Source organism: Sinocyclocheilus grahami, unplaced genomic scaffold (assembly GCF_001515645.1).
Source record: "Sinocyclocheilus grahami isolate Dianchi unplaced genomic scaffold, SAMN03320097.WGS_v1.1 scaffold526.1, whole genome shotgun sequence".
NCBI lineage: Eukaryota > Metazoa > Chordata > Actinopteri > Cypriniformes > Cyprinidae > Sinocyclocheilus > Sinocyclocheilus grahami.
This window is the reverse complement of record NW_015505705.1, coordinates 604,637-615,873: the sequence shown is the minus strand read 5'-3', so window position 1 is coordinate 615,873 and position 11,237 is coordinate 604,637. Positions and strand designations below refer to the sequence as shown.

Below are 11,237 nucleotides of genomic sequence, written 5' to 3'. Positions count from 1 at the left end.
ACTGTATATATATATATATATATATATATACAGTAATATATATTTATATATAAATTGAATTAGAAAATTTGAAATGTTGGCAACTAACTGAAACTAAAATTAGTTGAAGTTGAAGTACTAAAATTAAAACTGAAATAAATATAAATTAAAGCTACACTGAACAAAATTATAAACGCAACACTTGTTTTTGCCCCCATTCTTCATGAGCTGAACTCAAAGATCTAAGACTTTTTCTATGTACACAAAAGGCCTATTTCTCTCAAATATTGTTCACAAATCTGTCTAAATCTGTGTTAGTGAGCACTTCTCCTTTGCCGAGATAAACACAGATTTGTGAACATTATTTGAGAGAAATAGGCCTTTTGTGTACATAGAAAAAGTCTTAGATCTTTGAGTTCAGCTCATGACAAATGGGGGCAAAAACAAAAGTGCTGCGTTTATAATTTTGTTCAGTGTAAATAGAAATATAAAAAGACACACTAATAAAAATGTCAAAAACAACAAAATTACTAAATGCTAATTCAAAATATTAAATAGTATATAAAACTATAATATTATATAAGTAATACTAAAATAACACTGTATATAAGTCTTTAAAATAAAATGCAAGCACATAATATTTTTCTATTTTATTTTATAATAAATTATACATTATTTAAATAAATTGTATGTTAATATAATAATAATAATAATAATAATAATAAAGTCCCATGACTCCACCTATCCTCTAGGACAAAGCTCAGCCAGAGACTCAGGCCAAGAGTTTTGGGGACGTGGGTTTCAAGGCCCTGCTGGCTGTAGATGACCCCTCTGCCCTCTCTCTGGTGAAGCAGCCAGGATCTGACGGATTCAGGCTGGATTCTACTCCTCTTTTCCAGGTCTAATCTTTTGGATGGTTCATTAGTTATGGAATGACTATATACAGAGGCGTACTGCAAATCTGTGACATTCTGTACTGGATTCCTGTCATTAACGAGGTCAGTCTTGCTCACTCTTATCCTTCTTGTCTCTAGGTGGCAGTAGGGAGGGAGTGGTTCATTCACACCATCTACACTGTGCGTTCAAAAGACAACGCCAAGCGTGGCATTGGCAAGCGAAGTGTAGAGTACCACTCAATAACATCAGGTGACCTTGTACCAGTGGAGGCCAGAGGACGCTACAGACGGTCCAACAGAGAAGTCCCGATACTGGCGGAGGAGATCGGACCCGAGAACAACCGAGGAACGAATATCATGCACATCGCTCTGGACCGCAGCCGTCGTCGCTCTGTGTTTGGGGAGGAGCTGTTCGCAGACAGACTGTCTCCACGGGAGCTCAGTGGACGAGGTGCAGAAGAGGACGTGGTGACTGTGGCAGGAGCCATCGTGGGACTGCTTCTCACCGTCCTCGTGGTTATGGTGTTGGCACTGATGGTTCGCTCAAGGCGGACGCCTGTGAAAAAGGCCCCAAGAGTCTCGTCCAGCCTGCAGCCTGTTATAGTTAGAAGTAGCCTTGATAATGGTGACCGCTCAGAGGTCTGAAGGACTAATGAACTACTTGGAGACTGTACTGTTCTCCTTTGTCATACATTGGATCAATTTTCTTTGGTTTAAACAAGTGCCTCTGACAGGTTTTATCTTACAGAGAACTCACAACCCAGTTCATCACCAGCCCAAAGAAATCATTTTAAGTGATGTTTTATGTTGTAACTGATTTTTTGCTTGTCCAGTAATGGATTGTTGAGGTCTACCCAGTGTTCAGAGTTCTCAGGGGTCCCCATAATGCCCTACCCATTTTTTTGGTGGGCTGAGTGGGTGGGTGAGTGAGTGAATGGATGAATAAAGAAGGTAAAATAAATTATTTTATGCCAGTGGATGTATTAACAGAACCAAGATCTCATTTGCTTCCATTTTAGTTTCATTAAATTCCCAAATGATTTTTTTGAATCACAAAAAGAAAATAATAAGAATAATAGTGGTAATAATAATCAATCAATCAAGAAAGAATGTTATAATAATAATATTATTAATGATATATATTTTTTTTAATTTAGTAGTTATTATTATTATTGTTGTTGTTGTTGTTACTCTGACCATTTTTTCCAACCTTTAATTAGTTGCAAGTACATTAAAAAACATTTTTTAAATAGAACATTTCTGTCAAAGTGGTAATTCAAAGTGTGTGAAAGTTTCCTTAAAAAATGTCTAAAAATAAAAGTGACGGGCCCGTCACTTTGAACACTGGGTAACACCATATGGGTAATAAAGATGCATTTATAAAGACATTGTGAAAGGAAACGTAAGTTTAAGTCATTTCTTAGGGATCATGTGGTGCATTCAAATTAACTGATCACGACACTGACACTGGTATTGTGTGTTTCACCTTTATTAATCTCAAGTGTTAGTATTTGCTACTGTATTTCGGAATATGTGATGGCTTTGGAGAATATTATTTTTCCTCAATTGCTCAGTGTGTTTTACAGATATGCTGGTTTTACCAGCAAGTGCCAAGATTTTAATGAAGAAATGCTGAATATGCATTTCACATCACACTGTCAAATAGTTGTTGTCACAAAGTTTACATTGTCTGTCAAATGTTGTCAAATTTAATCTTGTTGCTGCTGTTTCTATTGGTTATAATTTAAGCATTAGTATTCATGAGAGCCGTATGTATTAAATATTGCAGTCTTATCTCACTAAGTGTCATTTTAAAATAAGAAAAACTGTGACCGGAAATCCCTCCAAATTTGTGACAGGAATTTCCAAATTTGTGTTCGTCTATTGCAGTTTTAGTTTTTTCACAGACCAGATTCACTTTTCTCTGACATTGGTGTATCAACTATCACATTTTTTTGTCTTCACTGTCATTAGACACATCAAGCTGTTTATGCATCCATGAAAAACCAGCATCCTATTGTCAAATCCAGTTCACCTCCTGACAAATATATTCCTCATCAGGCTGATAATATTTAAAAAGAAATGTGCTATGCAATAAAATCAGTGGATTGTTTCCATATTCACAGAGGATTGTGAGGTTAAACATGAGCACGATTTTGGGCACAATGTCCAGAGCCCACAGGTGAGGCTCGGTCACCTGAATGTCTTTCTACCTAGACATCATTTTTGGGTTTATGTGCTTAAAATGCTGTCTGTGTAAGCAGCTCAGTGGGTTTCGATGATTTGACCTCTGTCTTAGAGCCAGGTGTACTTCATCTTAGCATTATAGATTAAAATGGTCTTCGAAATGAAGCATCATACTTCATTTTATTATTATTTTTTCTAGACACCATGATGTTGCTCCTGTCCCTGAGGTTGTTGAAGACATGAAGGTTTGTTCAACATTGCTTGGTTTTGTCTGTTGTGTAAATGATTTGATTTAGCCTTTCTGTATGTTACTCTTTTGTGGTGTCGATTTTTTCTCTCTTCTTGTCCTCTTTCCTATTGTCTTGGTCTAAATGCCCGAGTTAACACCAGAAACCTTGGGCATTCATTGCTAACCTTGGGGCTGGAACAAGGGGTCCGTCACTGTGGTGCTCTATGTACATGTGGCATTTAGCACTTACGTTAAGTGTTTTTTTTCTTACCAGACAGCCTTGGAAATGTCTTGAGGTATCTCGTAGGCATTGTTTTATTGCAGTGGTTGCAGTTTTAAGGTTCTTTTCAGAACAGTTCAAACCAAATATTATATGTCCAGTGAGTTATCGTCTTGAACAGTGTGTCAAATTAACACCAAAAATGTGGGTACTTTTTGCACCATGGTCTGTAATTTTTTTTCTCCGATACACCAATGTGTGTGAAGAGTTCATGTTTTCTTCATTTTTGTAATCTCCGAAATGAGTAGTCCTGGAAATGAACCTTGAACATTTGCAATTTTGATTAGCTTCGAATCTAAAGTGCATCGTGAATGTAGAGCTCTGTATATTTGTTTTTTTAATAAATAATATTTTTTCACTATATTCATATTATATTATTGAAATAATAATAAAAATGCTGTATTTTTATACACACACACACACACACATTGTAATAAATAATTAATTTAAAATATATTATTCAAATATTTTGTATTCAATTTAAATGTAATTTTTGTTAAAAAAAATTTTTTTATTTTTATAGTTGGGTAATTTCAAATATATTGGCTATTATTTGTTAATAATATACATATACATAATACAAATATACATTATTTGTAGTTAACCTAAATTAACAAAGGGCTCTGTATACACATTTTTCAATAAATAACACATTTTCAAGGTATTTATATTTTGTATTATTAAAATATTATTTAAAAATTATATAATATATATTTTAAATTGTTATATTAGGTTATTAAATTGTTTAATTGTTATATTTATTTATTTTTAAACTATTTTCTTAGTTGTATAATTCCAAATATATATTGGCAAATATTTGTTGTTAACCTAAATTAGGTTTCCAAATTAAAACTCTGAATGGGAAGTTAAGTGGAACTCTGTTTAGTTTTTATATTGTCTTGTGTATTATTTGATATTTTAGTTCATTTATTTGAAAACTGAAAAATGTAAATGGTTCATGGTTCATCAGTCACTGTGGTTGGTGGGCAAAGAATCCTTATCCTTTTCTGGAAACTTCCACATCAGTAAAGTGTGACACGTTTCACACGCATGAATGATCTGTTCCTTTGGATTACTTTCATACTCCTTGCTCAGAGCCCAAGTTTTAACATGTTCAAATATTAGATGGAGTGTAAAGCAGGTGAGTATCAGAATGAAGGAATATTCTTGTGTAGAGTGAAAAGGAAAATGTTTTTAAAAATGAATCTAGTGAATAAACACAATATAAAGCAACTCTACGACACATTCCAAAGGTTATTGAAGTGTGCCATCTTAAACTCCCTCACAGTCTAGTGTCCCGTTTCATTATGTAAACTGTTGTTAACTCTTTAGTTACATTGTTGGTGCTGCTACAGTAATAAGACCCATATATGTTGACAAGATCCATTTCTTCTATTGTACTTTGCGCAATATTGGTGCTTTAATACTTCAAGTTGAAAGATTTCTCTCTTGTTTTAATATGCAGAGTGAGCTGAAGCTGAGACTCATCAAGCTGAACTGGCAGAAGTCCATGTGTGTAAGAGTAAAGAGCACAGACGAGCAGGCCAAAACTGATGTCAAGGTATGAAAGCTCAGTTGTTCCCACGCTGACTTTGCATACATACAAATGACTCCAAATTGGTGGTTATATAACCTGCTGTGGATTTATGATCCACGAGGAGGCTTTCATGCTGACTCTCAAACATCTCAACAGCTCAAAAAACAAGCCTTGAAGGAGAAGATCGAAGATGATGTCGGTGCTCTGGTTCAGTTTTTGTTGGATGAGAAGGATGATCTGTTGGAAAGGTTGGAGGTCGAAGCGGAGGCCACTATTGGGCTGATCGATGCCAACCTGAAGCGTGTGGAGAGCGAGGCAGCCAAAGTGGACAAAGCCATCACTGAAATTCAAAATCAGCTAAGTGACAGCACTAACTTTGAGGTGAAGAACTTCATACCTCCAGTCACGTTCCAAAACATCTCATCTATTATAAAATAAAATCTTCTTTATTACATTTTTTTTATTGTTCAGAATAAGAATTTAGTTAATTTTGAACATGGCAAGGAATTAAAAAAGATTTCAAAGATGTTACCATATTCTTCAGGCTTTTTCCACATTTTCTGAACTGATTTGGGTGCAAAATATGCAGAATTTATTTAAATATAATTAATGAGCATTTTGAGTAATAATGAGTAGTGCATTTTATTATAAAATGGTATGAATTTTATTATTATTATTATTATTTGTAAATAAATAACGTGTTAAATGGAGAGAAACATACTACACTTATTGGTGGTTGAAAGCATTAAATAGAAATCTGAATTATTCATTTAAACAACCTATATTTTTATATTTCACATTAGAGTAAAAAACAAAACACCACTGTGAATGATCTCGTACAATTACTTTATTTATTGTAAAGGCCCACAAAAGTAACATCCAACTGATGATAAAGATGTGTTAATTATAAGCATGCTGAAGTTTTGCCACCTTAAGTGCTTGAGCTAAAGTCGGTTGGATTCTGATTGGCTGTCAATGTTTTAACATTTATCAGCTGGATAAAAAAAAAATGATCCTAACTATATAAATATATATAACTGTGACTATTTGTCAAGATTTAGTCTCTATAAAAAAGTTATTACATGTCACCGTGTGTGTTTTTAATCTGTTTTTTTTTGTTTTTTCATAATTGTGGCTTTATATCTCTGTTGTTTATATTTTGCAGTGTGACTTTATTATTAATGTTTACCTTTTTTTTCCTTCCAGAGTATCAGTAATTCATACTTAAGGTATGTAAATCTGTATTATTTTTAATCAGTTAATTTATTAACTTGTGAGCTATATCTGCCCTGCTAAAAATCTGTATATTTTTAAGTTTTGTCTCTCATAATGTGTTTTTTCCCCCTTATAGCCCCTGTCATGTAAACCTCGGTGTCCAGGCCTCTAACTCGCCTCCAGATTTCTCAGAGTTCACAGGCCCATTTCAACTCATCATGTGGAAGAAGATGATGCACGTGTTACACACAAGTAAGTTCTGTTGGTGCATTAAGGTGTGGCCACATTGTATTTGCAGGCAAAATCCAGTAATTCCAGTAGAATTCCATGAGATTGGGAATTTTGTGTGGTTAGTCATGTGAATTTGTCTTGTTGACCAACAGAAAGTAGCTTCATACATCACTATACTGTTGACAATGAACCTTTTTCGCCCAAGAAATTTTGCCGAAATGTTGCTAATGTGACCACATTTTTACTCATCAGTGAGATATGTGGCAGCTAGTCATGTGATTAATTTTTGTGACATTCTTGTTGTGAGTTTTTAGTTACATGCTAAACGGCTAACCAGATCTTCCCTGTTTTCCAGTGCCTCAGAATCTGACTCTGGATTTAGACACCGCTCACCCCTCATTGGCCATCAGCGACTTTGACACAAAGGTGGAGGAGGGCCGCGTACGCTCACAGGAGCCCGACATGCCGCAGCGTTTCACCCGTTTCTTCGGGGTGCTCGCTACCGCCCAGTATTCCAGTGGGCAGCACTACTGGGAGGTGGACGTGCGGGACAAGGGGGTCTGGTATCTGGGCGTCACCACAGAGTACAGCAACCGCAAAGGTTTTGTAAACCTTTCGCCCTCTGCTGGCTACTGGAGCCTGTGTCTCCAAGACCGACTGTATGCCAACGAGGAAGACTCGCGCGTGCCTGTGGCGGACTATTGGAACTCTCCTCGTGTCAGTGTCTTCTTAGATTACGACCGGGGGCACGTTACTTTCTTCGATGCCGTCACTATGAAACGAATCTACAACTTTGTCACGTACTTTGATGAGCCCGTCTCACCCTTCTTCAGTCCAGGGAAAAACGACCCGGGCAGCCGACTACAAATATGTCATTTCTACTGAAAACGAAGCGATGCGTATGTGCAGTTTGCAACAGAGAAAACAAATAATGATAAATGCTCCTGTTTTTGTGTTTTTAGTAAACAGTTCAGGGCATTTTCCCTCCTGGAAGTCGGGAGGATGTTTGTTCTTAAGCTCTGCTGGGCTTTTTGGATTCAGTTGATCTGAATTGACTAGTTGCGTAGAGCTTTGATACACCATAATCTGAAGAGTGAATTTAATTTCTCTAGCTCTTGAATTATGATGTAGCCCCACTGAAATTCAGGTAGAGCGGCACTGCAGGTTTTTACACACGTCGACTTTAGCTGCTCTGTGTCGTCTTATGTCTTTGACCTCAGTGTTGTCTTTTGTACATCAGTGCAGAGGTGAAAATAAGGATTGAATCAGGTCAAAAAAATTGATTAATGGTTGATAACGTTTCAAAGTGGAGAAATTCGGCAAATTATTTGGAAAACATATATTTAAATGTTATTAACTGCTATGTATTCCATTAAATGGCATATATTTACTTTTTTATTTTTATTTTTTTACTTTTTACTTTATTTTCTTGTCCATTAGGGATGTATTTGTTAGACAGACTACCCCATAATGTATTGAGAGTGTTACATAAGGCTCTGTGTTCGAACATTTCGTAATGGCTCAGACTGCAATAGGTGCTATGCAACTTCGAGTACGCAAGTTTTCGGCGACAAAGTAGATAAGATGTGCTGTGAGGAGCGTCCTTCTGTTCATTCAATTATGTAGAGATTTTTATAAAGGAGTACATCCTGAAGCTGTGTGCCATTCATGTTGCATAATTTTTATGTAATTTTCAAATCCATTATATTAAAAAGTTTAATAGTCTAGAAAAAGTCTAATCTGTCTCACGGGCTGATGATAAAGAGAGATTCTGGAGATGCTCGTTTTTGTTTCCATTCGTTCCGAAACGAGCACAAAGTGACATTTCAGCACCTTTAGACTGAGGTCAGATGATTTGTTGTTCATGTTGGTATTTACAGATCTAGTTTACATACTAGAACCACTGCAGTCATTTGTACAAAATGTCTTTTGAGCTGAGAAAGGACCAAGGAAACACCGGACCATGAACATGCTCTCCCAACACTTTGTGTTGCCCAGCTATTAAGTTTCAGTTAACATTTATAGTACTTTATTAATAATCAGTTATTTTTTCATAAGAAATTAGTTCAACTTGAACACATTGACTTTTTGTACGTGTAATATTTTTGGATTCCTTTCAATCACTAATTTAAGAGAACTGTTACATCATCTTTGAGCCTAACTGCTGGATGGCACCACAAGTACATTTTTCTTTTGGGTGACTTGTTAAAAACCACTGCGATATGTGTTAAATGTTTTTCTCTGCATTAATAGTCCATTTAAAAATAAAAAAACTACAATGATTTTATTCTCAGTATTTCATGTTTGACAAGTTCCATTAAAAAAAATATAAAAATCCACAGTGTATAACATTTTTAGAAGTGAATCTTTTGGATTAAAAAAGGCTAAATGTAATTTTCAAGTGACTTGTATTTACAGTTTTATTTCAAACTGCAGTAATTGACCAGTAGAATGAGCATACGGTTGATTCTTCATATTATACAAGATCTTTGTTTTTAAACTGATGAAGCACTAGATCATGCATTGGATGGAGTTAAGGTCCATTCACAATAAGAATGAAAACGATGTTGGCGTTTATACCATAGACTATAAAAACGGACCAACGAACATTGTTTATTCTAAACATGATTTGAGGTCAGTGCTTTTATTAATGGGAAAATCGCTCTCAAAGTGATTCCAAAGCTATTGCTTTGACGTTAGTGAAATTTTGCGGGGGGGAATGTCCAATGTCTATTATCAATAGTGATCCATGAAGCACAGTTCACACTTTCAAAACAAGCAGCTTTCTGACGGACGGACCAACTTGTATTTATGAAATCTTGAGTGTGGATTTCTTTGGCTCTTGTGCAAAATTCCTGGTTTTGTGGATTCTAAATTTAAATAACACTGAATTTTGCTTAAGAAAACGGTAAATTTGACAGCAACTTTTTAGCAATGTTATTGTTATAAAGTTATCATTCTTATTGTGAACGGACCTTTATCGCGATGGAAGCAACTTGCAATTCACATATATTATGAATCAATATACAGTATAGAATATTTGTTTTTGGTTATTCCATAATTTTTAATTTCCAGCCTGGCAATAGCAAATCATTACAGGTATCTCGCTGCTGCAGAAACCATATGCCAATGCTAGTAAAATCATTAACATGCAAAAATGTTCTTTGCACAGATATTAAGATATACTTTCACCGTTTCAACTGTGAGCCACCTTGCACAGTATCACAGAGAGTAGCCTATGAAGGAGACGTGGTGTTACATGTCTATCAAAGAGACAAAACTCCACAAAATTAAAGGGAAGTGATTTTTGAAATCATTCGCTGGTGATGGACAATCTCAAAATGAATTATTCGGGAAAATGTGTACAAAACATTAAATAAACACAAATGAAGCATAAACTATAATAATGACTGAAGACGACAGTTGGTTGCTACACTGTGAACAACACACCTGTATGATTGTTTACAGAGAAGAGATATAAGTCCTCATAGCTGATCATCTTTAGAGAACATTAAAAATCAGAGGCAATTTATGTGAAATACTTGGGTTTGATTATATTTCTATTTCCTCGTTCAGTTGGATTTTTCAACATGTAAAGTAGCCTTGTGCTTTAGAAAAATAAATAATTTGGAATGGAAAAAATATGTCCTTTTTGGCTCCTTTTGTTTAGTGGTTAGATTTTTTTTTTTTTAGCATCACTTCCTGTGCTGTTGATATCTGTGAGGGATGATCAGCTCAGATGTTCGATCTGAATGATTTGAACACCCAGTTAACTGAAAGTGCTCACCGAATAGCTCAGATATAGTGAAATCTCAGTACCAAATGCTGTCATAGGACAATACAAGAAGCCAGTGTCATTTACATGTTACATACACTAAATATGTTCATATGTAAACAAATTTGTATATTTACAAATGCAGAATGTAACTATTACAATGCACAACTGTTGCAGTCATGGGAAGCTCAACCACTGTGAAACAGGAGAGGAAGTTTGGAAATAATGGACTTTTCTGCAAGGGTTTAAGACAGCGATTAACAAAATGTTTTGCTATATATATATTTTTTTTTATTTATACACAACTTACATGATTTCTAATAAGAATCTGTGCTTATTGATATGGTTTCTGTTATTTACAATCAACATTCCTGGTTTAGTAGAGAAGCAGTTCTTTGTTTGGGAACATGAAAATCAGCAGAAGATTAAAGAAAAGTGCATTTTGTTCATTCGATTCTTCCTCTCTGGTTTGGCCGAGGATTTCGCTGATGTGACCATGCAAACTGTGATGAACCCAAGATGAAGGAGAGTTTGTGGCACCTTGTGGCAGTACCTGAGCTGTTACTGCAGGTACCGGTAGACTTTGAAGCAGTGGTTACCAGAATCGGCCACCACAACGTGACCGTCGGAGGTTAAAGCGAGGCCCTGCGGCCCATACAGAGGGTCAGCACTTGTGTTGATGTAGGAGAGGAATGAGCCTGAGCTGTCAAACACCTGAGGAAATTTTTTTTAAATTGTCTTAAAACGTGCTTTTAAAGTGACTAGTTTCAACTTGTAAAGAGGAAGTGGGTGTTTAGAGGATTCATTACCTGTATTCTGCTGTTGCCCCAGTCTGCTACAATGATGTTGCCGTTAACATCAACAGCTACCCCTGTGGGAGCATTAAACTGGCCGTTTCCCTCTCCATG

General features: G+C 35.7%; 2 protein-coding genes across 2 annotated transcripts in view; both read left to right on the top strand.

Annotated features, from left to right (window-relative positions):
* Positions 1-1,927, top strand: part of LOC107555183 (FRAS1-related extracellular matrix protein 2-like) — a 57,930-nt gene extending 56,003 nt beyond the window's left edge. Inside the window, exons 24-25 of the mRNA XM_016237900.1 lie at positions 732-878; positions 1,014-1,927. Of these exons, the coding sequence (XP_016093386.1) occupies positions 732-878; positions 1,014-1,520 (654 nt within the window). The 3' untranslated portion in view covers positions 1,521-1,927. The remainder of the gene's footprint in view (positions 1-731; positions 879-1,013) is intronic.
* A 1,092-nt stretch (positions 1,928-3,019) lies between these two features.
* LOC107555125 (zinc-binding protein A33-like) lies at positions 3,020-10,307 on the top strand. The gene is made up of 7 exons (XM_016237825.1): positions 3,020-3,057; positions 3,262-3,307; positions 5,037-5,132; positions 5,265-5,489; positions 6,315-6,337; positions 6,460-6,575; positions 6,910-10,307. The coding sequence occupies exons 1-7, from the start codon at positions 3,020-3,022 to the stop codon at positions 7,437-7,439; spliced, it is 1,074 nt and encodes a 357-aa protein (XP_016093311.1). The 3' UTR covers positions 7,440-10,307.
* Positions 10,308-11,237: the final 930 nt, after the last annotated feature.

Excerpts from the sequence above, each read along its gene's own strand:
- LOC107555125 (XM_016237825.1), top strand. The coding sequence starts at position 3,020 with ATGAGCACGATTTTGGGCACAATGTCCAGAGCCCACAG. Across the intron at positions 3,058-3,261 it reads ACAATGTCCAGAGCCCACAG|ACACCATGATGTTGCTCCTG; the intron begins GTGAGGCTCGGT and ends TATTTTTTCTAG. Across the intron at positions 6,576-6,909 it reads GATGCACGTGTTACACACAA|TGCCTCAGAATCTGACTCTG; the intron begins GTAAGTTCTGTT and ends CCTGTTTTCCAG.